Source organism: Saccostrea echinata, unplaced genomic scaffold (genome assembly GCF_033153115.1).
Source record: "Saccostrea echinata isolate AGI-Se365-2 ecotype Australia unplaced genomic scaffold, CSIRO_AGI_Sech_v1 ptg000054l, whole genome shotgun sequence".
Classification (NCBI taxonomy): domain Eukaryota; kingdom Metazoa; phylum Mollusca; class Bivalvia; order Ostreida; family Ostreidae; genus Saccostrea; species Saccostrea echinata.
The window spans coordinates 11,708,335-11,724,194 of NW_026889803.1; the positions used below are offsets into that span (position 1 = coordinate 11,708,335).

General features: G+C 32.3%; 2 protein-coding genes across 4 annotated transcripts in view; one reads left to right on the plus strand and one right to left on the minus strand.

The window, feature by feature from the left end:
• Positions 1-5,029, minus strand: part of LOC133171514 (cytoplasmic dynein 1 light intermediate chain 2-like) — a 54,997-nt gene extending 49,968 nt beyond the window's left edge. Inside the window, exons 1-5 of one of the 2 annotated variants that reach the window (XM_061306274.1) lie at positions 4,886-5,029; positions 1,801-1,874; positions 1,451-1,567; positions 1,036-1,266; positions 507-700 (exon numbers count right to left, since the gene is read on the minus strand). In XM_061306274.1, the coding sequence (XP_061162258.1) occupies positions 507-700; positions 1,036-1,266; positions 1,451-1,567; positions 1,801-1,874; positions 4,886-4,965 (696 nt within the window). In that variant the 5' untranslated portion in view covers positions 4,966-5,029. The remainder of the gene's footprint in view (positions 1-506; positions 701-1,035; positions 1,267-1,450; positions 1,568-1,800; positions 1,875-4,885) is intronic. The other variant, XM_061306273.1, reaches the window with a different exon arrangement.
• Positions 5,022-12,869, plus strand: LOC133171515 (ankyrin repeat and KH domain-containing protein 1-like). 2 transcript variants are annotated; one of them, XM_061306276.1, is made up of 9 exons: positions 5,041-5,128; positions 5,374-5,503; positions 6,205-6,400; positions 6,660-7,091; positions 7,398-7,476; positions 7,595-7,726; positions 9,037-9,175; positions 11,556-11,672; positions 11,831-12,869. In XM_061306276.1, exons 3-9 carry the CDS (start codon positions 6,236-6,238, stop codon positions 12,096-12,098), a joined length of 1,332 nt encoding a protein of 443 aa, XP_061162260.1. In that variant the 5' UTR covers positions 5,041-5,128; positions 5,374-5,503; positions 6,205-6,235; the 3' UTR covers positions 12,099-12,869. The 2 variants fall into 2 exon arrangements, with proteins under 2 accessions (XP_061162259.1, XP_061162260.1); XM_061306275.1 differs by lacking the exon at positions 5,374-5,503 and having other exon boundaries at positions 5,022-5,128.
• The last annotated feature ends 2,991 nt before the right edge of the window (positions 12,870-15,860 follow it).

Below are 15,860 nucleotides of genomic sequence, written 5' to 3' on the forward strand. Positions count from 1 at the left end.
AACAAACTGTTTTTGGCTAAAGTAAGACATAAAGTACCATTGATATTCTGTTCCCAAATTACACCTAATTTTTTTTTTACATCACAATCATTAAAGATTTTTCCCAGTATTCCCAGTTGTAGTAACTTCAACAATACTTATTGTCCATTTCTCTGTTTTGCTTCAACAAGTAAAAAAAAATTCTTAAGACAATTTCACTAATCTTTTGAACTTCCAATGTTGCTTACAAACATGAAGATGCATAAACTACTCCATTGATCACAGAAAGTGCTGTATGCACAATTAAATTACGTGAATTTAACCAACTTTTTGTAATGCTAAAACTTGCTCTGATGCAAATACACAGTATACATCATTTCATGACAATTCGGAATTCGGAGTGAAGCACTTCACTACTTACTGCAAGTCCAAATTAACAATTAAATTTTAATAATTTTTTTCGACAACTAAATATTGTGTCTTACTTTGGCTAGAACTGATTATTCTATGTAATTCCTACTTTTTACCTTTGTTATAACTACTACTATAGGTATTCCTAGATTCTGTGATAGAGTGTTTTCTCCTAGAGGTAGTAAGACTTTGTCTTCCTCTGTGTGACTTGCTGTGGGGTGAAGGGGGTTCACATCCCTCCTGTGGGAGGGAACCTGACTCCCAGTGCTATTCTCATCTGGTTCAGTGTATTCTTGGAAGAATCTGATCACTGTAATTCAATAAATTATTCATATATACAATACTGTGTGTTTAGAATATTACATACAAAAATGGAGAAATAAAATAAGAACGTTCAGCTAAATATAGATGAAAAAAGAGCAAACAAAGTGAACATCTTGATCTATGGCTTTTGAAAAAAAAAAAAAAAATTCAAAAAGACCAAATTTATTCAAATTTTCCAGTCACAGTGATTGTAGCATCACATAAATATTATCATCACTTACCAGAAAAGGATTGATTCTTTTATCAAAGGAAATATATATCATCTTAAAAATTAACTTTAGCAACATCAAGTTTTTTTTCTATCACTATAATCAGACTTACAGCTCTCCTCATACTCTCTACGATCTTCTGGTTTTAATTTTAATCTGTCTATGTGCTCTTGCAGATAGGATGCCCATTTGTTGAGTGACTCCATTATAGACCAAGGATGGTTCATGGATGCAACAAGCAAGACTAGAATATTTTCAAAGTTTTCTTCTGTGATGGCAAACTTTAGAAGGCCTGTATGACTGGGGTCCCCATCCAAGACCCAGACTCCAGCATGTGTTTGATCTAAAATTCAAAAATGACCATCAAACAGTTATAGCCCCTAAATGAGATTCCTGACAGGCAAAATGTCTAAAAATGACATGCACATTCTAGGAAACATGAATTCTCACTTCTATACAACAATTTTGAACCATATGTGGTACATGTACATTAAATGATGATAACACTCATCTGAATGTTTACATACCATCCCTGTAGTCATCCTTGACATCTATGTAGTAGTACTCCAGGCCTGACCCTTTTTTGGGTTCCTCCACCCCTTGTAGTCGTGCCACAAGTGTGGTCTTTCCACTCTCATTGTCACCTGATTTAACAATATTTGTATGTGTTATTATCAATACATAATTTATTCGTTCCATTTGAAAATCTTCCTCATTTTACATCTGTAATTCTTATTAAAAAAATATATATCATTATCTTATATACTCATGCAAATAGTATCAAGAGTAACATTTCTTATTTATACAATGAATGTGATTTCAAATACTCCATAATAATCCATTTCCAAAGATAGGATTAATGATAGTATAATCTTACCTAACACTAATACTGATTTTGTTGATGGCAAATTGGTTGCTGAACTTGACTGAACTTCTCCCAAGATGGTTGCCCTAAAATTATATGAAAGAAAATTAAAGCTTTGAAAATGCAAGAAATCTGGTCAACCACTTTGACAATATTCTTATATCAATAATTCTGATCCTTTCCCTTTAACCTTCATATCTTAAAAGTATCTTCCCTTACTCAATCTCAATCTAAGTACCGGTATTAAAAATCCTGTAGTGTTGAGAGACATACGGATAATACTGCCCATTAATATGTTTTCCTAAAATCTAGTTAACTATTTTGGGGAAATCTGCATTGAGGTTTTTCTTTTGTAAAAAAAAAAATCAATGTGATATCTCTTTTTGTCTTTTTTAAGATTTATTACACCTTATGTTGCTTTAATGGAAAAGTGAATATTGAAAAATATTTAAACATCATGACAGGCTGGGGAAAAGGGTGAGAAACAATCAATATCTATGTAACAAAATGTTTTTTAACAGAAAATGTTAAAGATTAGAATAATAAAGCAAAATATGGACAATATATGGATTTTCAGAGATGTTTTTTTTCCACAATTCTTTACTTATTTCTTTTATTTACTTGACCAACAATTATTACTTCATTGTATTCACTTCATATGTTACCTATAAGTATGCAATATTTCAATTTTCATGTTGACATACATAAAAAAGGATATCCAGAAACACATAATTTTATTTTTTTAATTAAAAAAAAATTATATAATACAATAAAAATCATTTGGAAAAAAAAAGACATTAAAAGACACAGTAAAAGCAAGGCTACAACACTATTCTTGTAAGGAATGGAATTAAAAAAAAAAACGTATGCAATTCCAAACTATAGGTTTATCATTTCCTAGGTGATAATGTTTCCATTTTTCTTAATCTCCTTGTCTGCTTTTCTAAATATAATTTAGGTCTTGCCATATTACATGTACATGTTTTATGAACAAGCAATATGTGTTTATTACATTTAAAACAAACCTAAATGGAGAAATCCCCTGATAACTCAATATTAATAATAGGTTCCGATGATTTATTATTGAAAAAAAAATAACTGATTGTTGCTTGAAATTATTGATAATCAATCATTATTTTCAATTATAATCTATTAATTAGTACAACACAACTTACTACATACAAGCTACAGGAGTTTACCGTTACATCATTTGCAATATGCAAAAGGAAATGGCAGATCCACCATTTGAGAGGCGAAGAATTCACAAATTATTACTCCAAGAAACTGAGCTCACCCAAAGTCCCCCCACTGGTTTCACCATCAGACATATTGTATAGCTTAAAGGGGCATAGACACATTTGCATTGTTATTTTGTTCAAATTTTAATTATTATTCCTTTTTATTTTGAAAGTAACTTAAGTCCAACTATTTGAACCAACATGAAAATTCTTATATTCATTGACAATATCATAACCTTAAAACAAATGCCTGTGTTTGTAAACATGCCAGGGATCAAGCTTTGTTTTTGCTTGTGTTTACCATATGTGTTCGATTTGCTTTCACTGCACACATCACTGAAAATAAACTGAAAACATTGGTGTGTTGGTTTTGCTCTCTTACATTTCCTTTATGACTTTCTTTATTACAGTTTTACTAGCATTAATACACCATAGATTTCCCACTTTTCCGTAATATTAATAAATTTCAATTCAGAAAGTGCAAGGATGTTTGACAATCAAACATGTTCCATATTCATAGTTTTCATAATTTTCAAATTAAAAAAGTTTCTATACACTCTTAAAATTTATAAGTCTGCAACACTCTCACAACATGCAAGTCATGAAATTCAGAGACATAAATAATAGAAATTCAAAACTGTTCAAAATCCTGTGATTTCTCTTGAGCCCTATTGTTGACTTTTTCAAGTTCTCACACCATTTAATTCAGATAAATCTTTTAAATTATAAAGGATGACGCAGTAGAAATCAACAAATTATTCAGAAGTAGTAACAGGCAACCTGTGGCTGGCAATATCTCACTGAGATTTCACTAATTTTTCAAATTGACCTCTTCTATTTGCCTAGTTTGCTTTTAATAATCACTTCACAGTTTTTTAGTCATTTAAAATCATGCATCCATATACAATGCAAGTAATTCTGAGAACAGTGAGCTGGGCACAGGGCTTAAGAAGGGAGCTCAATAGACTAACGTGTAAGAACAGTGGAAATCTGAACTATAAACTGTCCATCTGTCAAGCAAATTTTTGTGTGAAACCTTCCCAAAATTCTATCGCTATCACAATATCATGCAAAAATGCCAAATGGCATGGGAGTACCACAGCTATTGACATATTATTGTGAAGATTTAGTTATTACGGAGAGCTTAGGTGAAACAAAAAAATGCATCTACTCTACAATGCCTTTTGTTTAAACAAAATGGTGCTTGCCCCAAAGGTTACACCATAAAACATATCATTAGTTTAACTTCGAGCAATTTTTAGAATAATGCCAAAACCATAACATACTTTAGCAAATCTAAATGTTAATGTCAGAGTTGTGAATATCTGTTATGTCTCTGAAATGCAACCAAAAAATATTGAAGAATATAAACTTCAAATCTGAGTCTATGTCCGTTTTACTTTTAAGTCCTTTTCAAACAATTATTGCTTCATCTTCCTAGTCCATATTATCAAGTTACTGCATTATGTATCAACCCATCACAACAATTTGCCATCCCCTTTGTCAGCTGTGTTTGTGTGTTTATCTAGTTCCAAAAGGAACAGGTTGTCACATACCAAAATTTCTCTCAACACTTGAGGAAACTCGAGTTACTTTTTTTTATTCAGCATAAATAATATAGACATCTGTTCTTGCACATCAAATGTCACTTTCATAAAAAGAAAATACGAACAAATTTGAACAATTTCAAAAATAGCTTATCATTATCAAAGAAAATGTCACAATAATTTTTCCTCGATAAATTATGATGAGCTGATGAATGGATGAGGTGCTTTAAATAGCCATCAGCAATTCAATACTCTCATTTTTTCTTATCAACTGCATATGCAATTTTTAAATGAAATAATCTATGCAACTACCAGAGAGTTTGGCTCTCATTTTCATCATCATCTGCTACGGTCGAACCCATCCTCTCTTCGTTTTCGCCAATCGGCGCCATCTTGGATCGAAAAATCTCCCGGATGGCCAACTAATTGCGCATGCGCATTTGTGCTAAAAATGTGGCAGACGGATGAATCACTTTGTTGTGATGTCATTTGTATATTGACCTGACCCTAAGATGATGTTGAGTGCACGAGAATTTAATCTCAAGGACATCGAAGGTAAATAAAATATGATATCATTATCTGATATTTTATTTCCATTGGGTTTTTCTGATCGTTTCTAGTGAACAAATCATATTCTGCTAAGGTCAATATATGTCTGCACGTTGGTTTGTTTACATTTCGGAAGCGCTGCCGATGTAATATTGCGGAAACTTTAACTAATTCAATTTACATCATTGATAAGGCTAGGCCTACATACTGAAAAAAAAAAAGAATTTTATTTATTTTTTGAATTTAATTAGAAACTTTCAGAAAGTGATAAGGATATGAGGAGAACAGCTGCAGCAAATAGAGAATATATATGATCCCAAGAAAGAGCTAAGGTCCTTTTCACGGAGTGAAGAAATACTGATATAGGCCAATAATGGAAAGGTGAACTCCATTGTATTATGATGACAGAGGAAGAAATATGAGACATAACAGTGTGCACCAAAAACTTAAGAAAATCCCAATTTGCTTTGTGCTTCTCAATGAGAGAAGCTGACCCGAAAAAAAGGAAAGAAGTTTGTTCAGGGGTCCCATGGCCTCAGATGGTCTCAGGACCAGTGATGTTGTGTGGATGATATGTTCCTAGTTGTTCTTTTGTGTTTATATTTACTCAGATCTCCCTTATGCGTATTAGTTTAAGTTCTTTTCAATTCATGAACAAATATATGTAAGTGTCTTAATTAATATTATTGTTACAGGTCAGTTCAAGATAAACAAGATAAACAGTCTGATTTAAATAATACCCAATTTTAAGTTTAACTGAGTTACTTCCCTTTTCATTTACTAGATCTTTACCTTAACAGCTTCTTAGAAAAAGAAAGCAGTAAAGGGACACAACATGTATTAACTGTCTTTCTCTCTCTATTATGCCAACAGTGCTCATGGCTACAGGAATATTTTTTTTAACAATTTATTCTATTTGTTAATTACAGCTAAATAAAGTTTTACAGCTAAATCAAGCTTTAAGAGCAATTCAGTGAAAACAACAACAACAAAAAAAAAAAATAATAATAATTGTGAATGTATTACAGTACACCCAGATGATGTCAATTTGTCTAATTAATTAGTTTCCTATTTTATTTCAGGTAGTGTCAGACAGAAAATAAACAAGTGAATATGGAGAAAATGTTCCAGATAATCAAGAACAACAACATAACAGAGCTGAGATCTATGCTGTTAGTTAGAGGGGGCACAGACTATGTAATAGATGGATTAGCATATGCCTGTAGCAGAGGAAGAGAGGAAATGGTAGAAATAATAATTGAAAACATCAAACAAAATGTAAGTAAAAATAAATGCAGGAATTCAACCATATTATTTTATGCTTAGCAGTTTACTGACAGTTTTTTGGTCTGTTTGTCTATCATCCATACACTTATGGTTACTTAATTAATGAAAGTTCAATAGCTTTGATGAAGGTACAGGCCTAAAGACATCATATCTTTAATGCTATTTTGAAAAATGTCATGTTAGTTGTGAATATATATTTTTTTTCATCCCAGATACTTGATTTGTTAAAATCTTTATCAACATTTTCTAGGAGCAGAATGAGAAAACAAGAATGATGAAGATAGGAGACTTCATCTACACCAACACTGTCCTAGACATTCATAATGTAAATGGGGAGACACCATTGACTTGTGCTGCTCAAGCTAATCACCGTAAGATTTGTGAGATGCTGTTAGAAGAAGGAGCTTGTATAAACCAGACAACACAGTATGTCCATCAGACTCCTCTACATGTAGCTGTAGAACATGGGAACACAGAGATAGTAGAATATTTAATACAACAGGGAGCAGATGTCCAGATCCCTGACAATGTGAACATCTCACCCCTGTATACTGCCATAAAGGGGGGAAACTCTGTTATAGTGCACATGCTTATAGATGCTGGATGTGATGTTAATTTGGGCAGTCAAGACCATGCTCCAATTTTCTTGACTGCAAGACTAGGATTGTTACCAATCACACAGGCAAGCATTTTGTGAAATTGAAAGTAAGGAGGTGTCTATTTTTAACACTCAAGGGAGTCTGCAGAAACATTTTTTTTTGGTGTGAATTTATAGTTATCATAATTTCATCTCACCAATCCTACCGTTTGATATCCATCCTTCAAAGGTATCCTAACATACCCTTGCTGACTATTCTGTTTTTTAATTGTAGATGGTATCTTGGTCCTTATTGGAGTGTGTCTAAAATATTTTGAGAATCCTGATTATAAGTCCAAGTGCAGCTAATATATAAAATTATGATAATCTCAATAATCTGTCTATTTGTAGGCACTTTGTGAAGCAGGTTGCAACAAGGATTTTGCAAATAAGTATGGTGTAACTCCACTTGCAGAGGCAGTGCAGAAAGGTATAAAATTGATGGAGAAATTTAGATAAAGAATGCAATGGTACATGTATTGTGTATTTATTACTTTTAATATGTTTAAATTTAAATCTATTAGAGACAGAGTCTTTCCATTTTTCAGACCATTTAGATATTGTGGAGTACCTGGTTGGTCAGCAGTGTGATGTAAACAAAACGGATATCAATGGAACAAGTGCACTACACATTGCTTGTCGATTGGGGAATCTGGATGCAGTCACACTTCTCATGAATGGTAGATTTTTTAAAATTTTTTTTGGTTAGAGGGGATTTAAAAAATATCTATTTTTGCATTTAAAATAAGTAACTCATTAATGTACTAGAAAAATCAAAAGCAAGTGGTTGAAATGGAACCTTACTAATAACGTCTTGAATAAATGTTCAGTGATGATTAATAGCATAATTTTAAGATATTCTTTAAATTTGTACTTGATTATTTCATTTTGATACAAGGTTAAAATTAAAATTCTGTAACCACATGAAAGAAAATGCAAACTCTGTAGAAAAAGATGTACAATGTATATTTAAATGTGATACTAATTATAAGCTATATCTTTTTGAAAGTCAATGAATTGTGTTTAATTTAATATTAATTTTTAGCCCACCTAAGCCAAAGGCTCAAGTGACCTTTTTGATTGAGATTTGTCAGCTGTCTGTCACCATCGTCGTTGCAAACTTTTCACAATTTCATCTTCTTTCAGAGTATCCTTTGGTGAAGAGGATTCAAGTTTGTTTAAATGAAGGGCCAGGCCCTCTTTCAAAAGGAGATAATTAAGAATTAGTGAAATTTAATGGCTTCTTTCAAAAATCTTCCCAAGAATCGCTGGGTCAGAAAAGAGGATTCAAGTTTGTTTAAATGAAGGGCCAGGCCCTCTTTCAAAAGGAGATAATTAAGAATTAGTGAAATTTAATGGCTTCTTTCAAAAATCTTCCCAAGAATCGCTGGGTCAGAAAAGTTAAACTTATATGAAAGCTTCATTTAATACATAGAGTTAAGATTCAAGTTTGTTCAAATCATGACCACTAGACATTCAAAGTTGTATATGGGAATATACATATAGAAAAAAATCTTTAAAATTCTTCTAAGAACAGCAAAGGCATGATTAGTCACATGCAAGCATCCTCAATTAGTGTAGATTAAAAAGGTTGTGTTCAAATCTTGACCCCCCTCAAACCCCCCAGTAGGGTGGGGCCACGATAGGCAGTCAAAGTTTTACAAAGATATAAAGAGGGAAAATTTTTCTTAAGAACATAATAGGCATGATTATCCATTTTGATATGGAATCATCCTCAGGTAGCATAGATTAAAGTTTGTTCAAATCATGACCATGAGGGTAGGATTGTGCCACAACAGGCAGTCAAAGTTTTACATAAGAATATATAAGGAAAAAATATGCTGATGAAGAACAACAAGGACATAAAGACTCAGCTGAATGTTGTGGCCCATGGGCCTCTTGATAACTGTGTGCAAATGAAGCTCTGTCAATAGATTTAAAAAAAAAATGAGAATAGAAAGAGAGAAAACAAGTTTGTTTTTTTTGAAAGGTGGGGCTAATCCAATATTGAAGAATTCCAGTGGTCAAACCGCCTTTCAATTGGCCATAGAAAATAACAGATACGAAGTAGTGGAGTATTTGATGAATCTGGGTGCTGATATTTTATCTCAACCATTTGCAAATAAAAGGTATTGCACATATCTTTAACTTTAGGTTTATTAAAAAGGCAAGTATTAATAATTGATTTTAAGGACTTGGCACATATATTTATGTTCTTTTTCAGCTTTTAAACTTGCCAAGTCTTTAAGTATCTATACACATGAACACACGCATCAAGTTCTGTGTAGAACACTAAATCTGCAAAAAAAAAATGTATTCACATTTACAAATTTCATTAGATTTTTTTTAAAAAAGTTATAAATATTGTAATTGATATAATAGTGTATCAAAATAAAGGAGGCAAGTGTTAATTATGTATTTTTAGATCTGGATGAATAAAAATGTACAATGGCCAAAGGGAAAGTATTTTGTGTTTGGAGATTTAGCTCTTAAAGTGAGAGTACATATATTTGGAACCTGCAAGAAATTTAAAACACTGCTATTTATACACACATTTTGCTGAGAATATACATGTATATTGAAAGTTTCACTAATCATATTACTTTATATTTATAGAAGTAATCTATATGCAACAAAAGGAAAGAGCATTGTTCACATAACTTACATTAAGAGACAACCTAATGATACAATAATTTTATCAGTGCAATGAATTTTATTCTTTGATAATTCACAGAAGACTTCAGATATTATTTGTTTAACTTGGTTCATTTCAAGCATTTATTAGGTCACCTGAGTCACTCAGTTGACCTATTGCTATCTGTTTTGTCCGTCATCGTGTGTAAACTTTTCACATTTTCAACTTCTTCTCAAGAACCACTGGCCCAATTTCAACCAAACTTGCCACAAAGTATCCTTGGGTAATGTTGATTCAAGTTTGTTCAAATGAAGGTCCAAGCATTTTTCCAAGGGGAGATAATTAAGAATTAGTGAAAAATTAATGGTATCTTTTAAAAATCTTCTTGTCAAGAACAACTGGGCCAAGATAGATGAAACTTAGATGGAAAAATCCTCAGTGTAGATTCAAGTTTGTTCGAATCATGACCCCCGGGGGTAGGGTGGGGTCACAATGGACGATCAAAGTTTTACATAGGAATACATAGGAAAAATCTTTAAAAATCTTCATTTTTTTCACCAATTTCAAAGGGGTTTAAAACTAAAAAGTGTATTTTATCAATTACATATGTTTAATTTTACATGCATAAAACATAAGAAAAGATTTAAGGAACATTTATCCATATCCAAGAATATTTTAAATATGCTGATGCTTTCAAGCCCGATTTCAGTGGGAAACATCGTCTACCCTCCTTATAAAAAGAGCTGGAATTAAGAGTAATTAACTATTTAACACTGGTATTAAAATTATTTAATCAATTACCATTGAACTCTTCTTTGCATTCAACAAAGATTTTATGGCCAAATTTCCATTAGTATTGAATTAAATGGTTGTAAAATGTAGGTGGGAATCCAGAGTTAGCGTACATAGTTCTTTGTTCATATCTTGACCCCCTTGGGTAGGGAGGGGGGCAGGGGACACAACAGGTGATCAAAGCTTTTTAGTTAGGAATTTATAGGAATGATCATTAAAAATCTTCTCAAAAACAACAAAACCATGATAAGTCATTTTAATATAATTTAATTTTAGTTATAACACGTCATTTGATTGGATAAAAAATTAATTTATATTGTATAACCTGTTTTTTTTTTTTTTTTTTTTTTGCTGCTTTCAATTTAAATTTCATGGATCCTCTATGGATTGTTGTTTTATACTCAGGTGACCATTAAGGCCCTTGGGCCTCTTGTTTTTTTTTTTTTTTTTTTTTACATTCATGTGGGAATTATTAGTTATTTATATGCAGAATAGTGGAACTTTGCTTTATGTATTTGGACACATCCTAATCATGTTACTGTTGTATGTTATATATACAGGGAAATTCCAATAATAATCAGATGTATTAAACATATTTGAGAAAATATAATTATAACATGCAATTAAGTTTTGACTTGAATAGAAATTTGATGGAACATGGCGCAGGTGGAGCACATGGCTCAGTGGTCATAGGTATTTAGCAAGTAACTTAAAGGCTGCTGGTTCAAGCTCCTCTGTGGTCACTTGATGTTGTGTGTCATGTCCCTAGACAAGGTACTTTATCTGCATTTTCTCAGTCCAGTCGGCTGCAATGAGTATCACCTTACAATAGGGATTAACCTGCAATAAATTGGTGTCCCATCTAGGGAGGAGTCAGTTACTGTCATCCACTTAGCACCACAGAAACCTTGTATAAGCACTGGCCTTATGAGCCTCATGGCTTTGAGAAGGATTTCACTTCTTTTTTACCGGGTATTTTGAATAGAAATATAAGTGTTGGGTATTGATATGCAAGAATTTCATAAGAACCTTTTGCATATGCAAGATGAATCACCTTTAAGACACCAATTGCTATTTTTCAGCTTAAGTAGTATTTCTAAGGTGTTTGACAGAGGTCACATACAAACAGCTGAAGTTTTGCTTAGAGGATGCCCAAAGTTACCCCTCCCTCACTATCCTGGGGTCACAGACATGTTCTGGTGAGTTATAACTTAGACAATATATGTGCTTTTATGTAATATGAGGAACATTATTTGCCTCATGCACAACATCATTTACACCTATTAGCATAAGTATATTGGTAAATTCTGTATAATGCCCTTTTCTCTAAGATGAATTTTAAAACATTTTGTTTCAGCAACCATAGTCACCTGATGAAGATGTTATTTCTGTCTGGTATCCAGACCATTCCTGGAGTCCTTATTGTGCCCAGACTTCATCCTCAGCATGTTAACCACAAAGAGATCTCAGACTGGCTGAAAAACTTCCACAAAAACCCACTCTCCCTGCAGTCATTGTGTCGAATCCGAGTGCGCAGGTGCCTTGGAAATACTTTATTGTTAAAGGTTAAATTTTTGCCAATACCGCCTTATCTTAAAGATTTTGTTGCTCTGAAACATCTGTAATTGTTTTTAATGTCACATGTATGTTTCACATTCAATGCAAACTGTTACAGGTCTATGTCAAATTTTTTATGTTTTTATTTACATGTACAAATGTTGGTATCCTTTATAGAATGTAGCAAGACATTTTTTCAATGAATTTTTTTAACGATCATGTTCTTTTTCTAGTCATAAATGAAAAAACATCCCTTGTACTTCTCAAGGGAGATTCTTCATATCTACTTGCTTGTTGGTGTAGTTAGACTTGTTATTAATTCTGCATTTGTTACAGTTACGGTATACATGTATAACAGCTATGGTTATTATGTATAGTTTTATTTGTGAAGTTAGTATATTGTATGAGAGGTGATCAAAAAGTTCGCAAACTAATTGAAATACCATATAGCGGGTTTCTTTAGCAGGTGCAAAATTTGGCGTTTTGCTTGCTCAAAGGTATGCCAATAATTTTGATGGAACTTTTTTTGGTGGGCACACAGTTCAATGACGTTATTAAAAAAAAAGTAAGTTCATCATTTAGATGGGTTTTCAGTACGTTTAATCTATGCTTGATACCGATTCACACAAGATTTTGAGTAAAACTAATACCAAATAAAAGATAAATTTTTAAATAACATACAGATCAAAGTTAAGTTCTTTTGGTTTAGTACTTACACAAAAGCAAATTTAGCGATTAAAATTTTAGCGGACTGCTTCAAAACCGCTTAAATAAGCCAAAATTAGCACCCCCCTAAAAAATCCCACTATACGGTACTTCCATAAAAGAATTAAAATAAGGTTTTCATTGTTTATTATATTTAAAGTAGCCCCCTCCAATTTTAATGCACTCCTGCCACCGTTCTGCCCATGTGCAAATCACGTGGTCCAGGCGCTCACGTGACGTTCCGTAGCATATGTTCACAGAAGCTAAAAGATTTTACCGAGTCTTATATTTCTTACCATGCAGGTTATTTTTTTTTTATAACAAGAATAGTCCATTTATCACAAATGGCCAAATCTCAGCAATAGGATGGGTGGATAAGGATATGGATAAGTGTAAGGATTTTCCCAGAATGAGCTTTGTGACCATCACAACTGGACTCTTCTGTTTTGGGTGCATCGTTTATCCAATGTGGATGAAGTATAGGTGCATTTTCTTCATTATATATGATATGTTTAAAGTCTTAAGTAAATGATATTTTATGGATTTAATAATTATTTTTTCTTAAGATATTCAACTATTTTTCTAATTGTAACTTGGCATTCTTTCATAACAAATTGTTCAACTAAGAACACATCTGTTTCCCAGCTTATTTTCACTGGACACCAAAACAAACATCATTTTTAACTACCTTCCTTCACTAAAACAAGCAATCCGATATTAATGATTGACCTTCTGACAAGTCCTTTGTCTTCATAAACCTTGTACAAATTATATGCTACTGCATAGGAATTCCCAAGATATATGTTAAACTTTACAGCTGCTGCTGTTCCTTGCCCCAAGTACAACCAAGTCAACCATTTTTTGTCACATGTCATCTACATATTGACGTTATTTTCATATTTTGACGTCACAAACATGGAGCAAAACATTACCTATCACCTGCTATTTATAGAACTTGTGTATGACTGTATGTGTGCCAAATTTCATTCCGATCTAACTTGTGGTTTTGTAAATATAGAGATAGTTCACGAACCTTTTGATCATTCCTCATCTATCTAGTTGTTCATGAAATGATTGTATTAGTATATATAATTTGAGACTGAAAACTTGCACAGATATGTACATCAGTATTACAGTATAATACAGTAAAAGTTATGCTTTTATGACTTTGACTGTGTGAAATTGAAGGAAACATGATGCTACAATAGTTGAGATGTTGGGACACTTAAATTTTGAATTAATTTAGTTGTATTCAATTATTTTGAACATCTTACAGGCCCATTGCCCATTGTACTGGGGAGGGGGGGGGGGCTTTTTTAAGAATAGGTTTTGCTGTAGATTCTATTGTATATTATTCAAATGCCTTGCATGATCAACCCAAAATATTTCTGTAGACAGTCGGTAACAAACCTTATAAGTAATAATATACACGTTTTCCTTCTTATATGACAACAGAATATGCTCATTAGTAAAGGTATTACATACAAAACTTATCAGAGAAGTGAAATTTTTTGATTGATAAAATTTCAATTAAAAATAACATCAATTTAATATTTCTTAATTGTGGGGCTTTAAAAAAATTGTTATAAAAGATACAAATTTGGTTATTTTTAACCTCAGTGGAACACAAAATCTACTCGCTATATCCATAAATTTATTAAAGTAAGTTTGTTATAACTTTAACATTTTACAAACTAATTTACATACTGTATATCAGTAAATTCAATAGTTGAATCCACACTTTTCAAAAGTTATATCCCTTGGCCGCCATCTTAGGGGAAAACCCATAGAATCCTCATTGTAGCCATTGTAATTTTCAGGTTTGTAACTTTATTTGACTGGTAAAAAGCTTTGCATTTTGTGTACTGATTGCCCCAAAATGGGGCTACCCACGCATTGAAAGATAAAAAAATTACCCAGTGGTTTCAACAGAGCACACCCAAACGTTTGGTAGCATAAAGAGGAGAAATGTTGATTCTTTCCCTTTTGATTGACCCCGCAAAGGGACACAACTTTTGCAAAGTTTGGATTGGACTATATTATATACTATATTATATATCGGTATGTAATCCCTGTTTGTACAAAACAAGTTTTACTGTAGGTAATATTTTAAATGAGATTGGTTTTGTAGTTCATCAATGAACATTGATTTATATGAGATGTTTTGATAGTGTAAGCCGGTTACTTGTACTTCATCATTTGTAGAGACACGTGTGTGGGAGGTCGGTTCTCCGTTTTTACAAACTGTTTTAATTGTACGTCCATTGTAGTCTTCATTGATACTAATTGGTTGTTGCTGTTGATATTGGTATCAAGGAAAACATTTGTTACGACTGTATTTGTATTTTATAAAAACTTTTGAATCTTTCTGTAATGTTTTTTAACTTTACATTTTAACAATAAAATCTATAACAGAAAGTTACATTTTGTTGAATAGTGCACTTTTGTCTCAGTACAAAAATAATTTAAAGTCGGAGCACTGCTATAAAAAGACTGAAGTAACCCAATATAGTAAACTATATTCTGGATATTAAAAAGTGAAGCAGCTTAGCCATGTACCTAAATCACTACATGAACCAGCTTATTAGATGTACTTTATATAAATATCTCAGATAAATATTTTGCTTGTAATTGCAACATTATTTGAAAAAATGGCTTTGGAGAGGTGAATCATTGACCAAAAATACACATAGATATACATGTATAGGAATTACTATGCTCATCAGTCAGGTTGTCCATCTTGCACAGAAGCTCACATGAATTGCAATAAGATAGCAGTGTTCTGGCTTTGATATATTGGGACATAATTTTTTTAATACTGGGAATGTAGACACTAATTTGGCAAAGATTTTTTTTCTGTGACCAGGAACTTCGTAACTCTGAACCCCACAGTCATTTAGGCAGTGTTTATACAGTGTACATTGTATTTATGTCGGGAACATGGCTTTGTGATGGAAGAACTCAAGATTTGACACACAGATTGCCAATAATCTTGAAGGTGTTTGCTGACAAGTTGTTATACTTTTCAAATGCTTATTGATGTACACATGAGATATAATTGAGACAAATACACACTTATACTGTACTAGAACAAAATTTATTGAATCAAATGTAGCATTGCTACT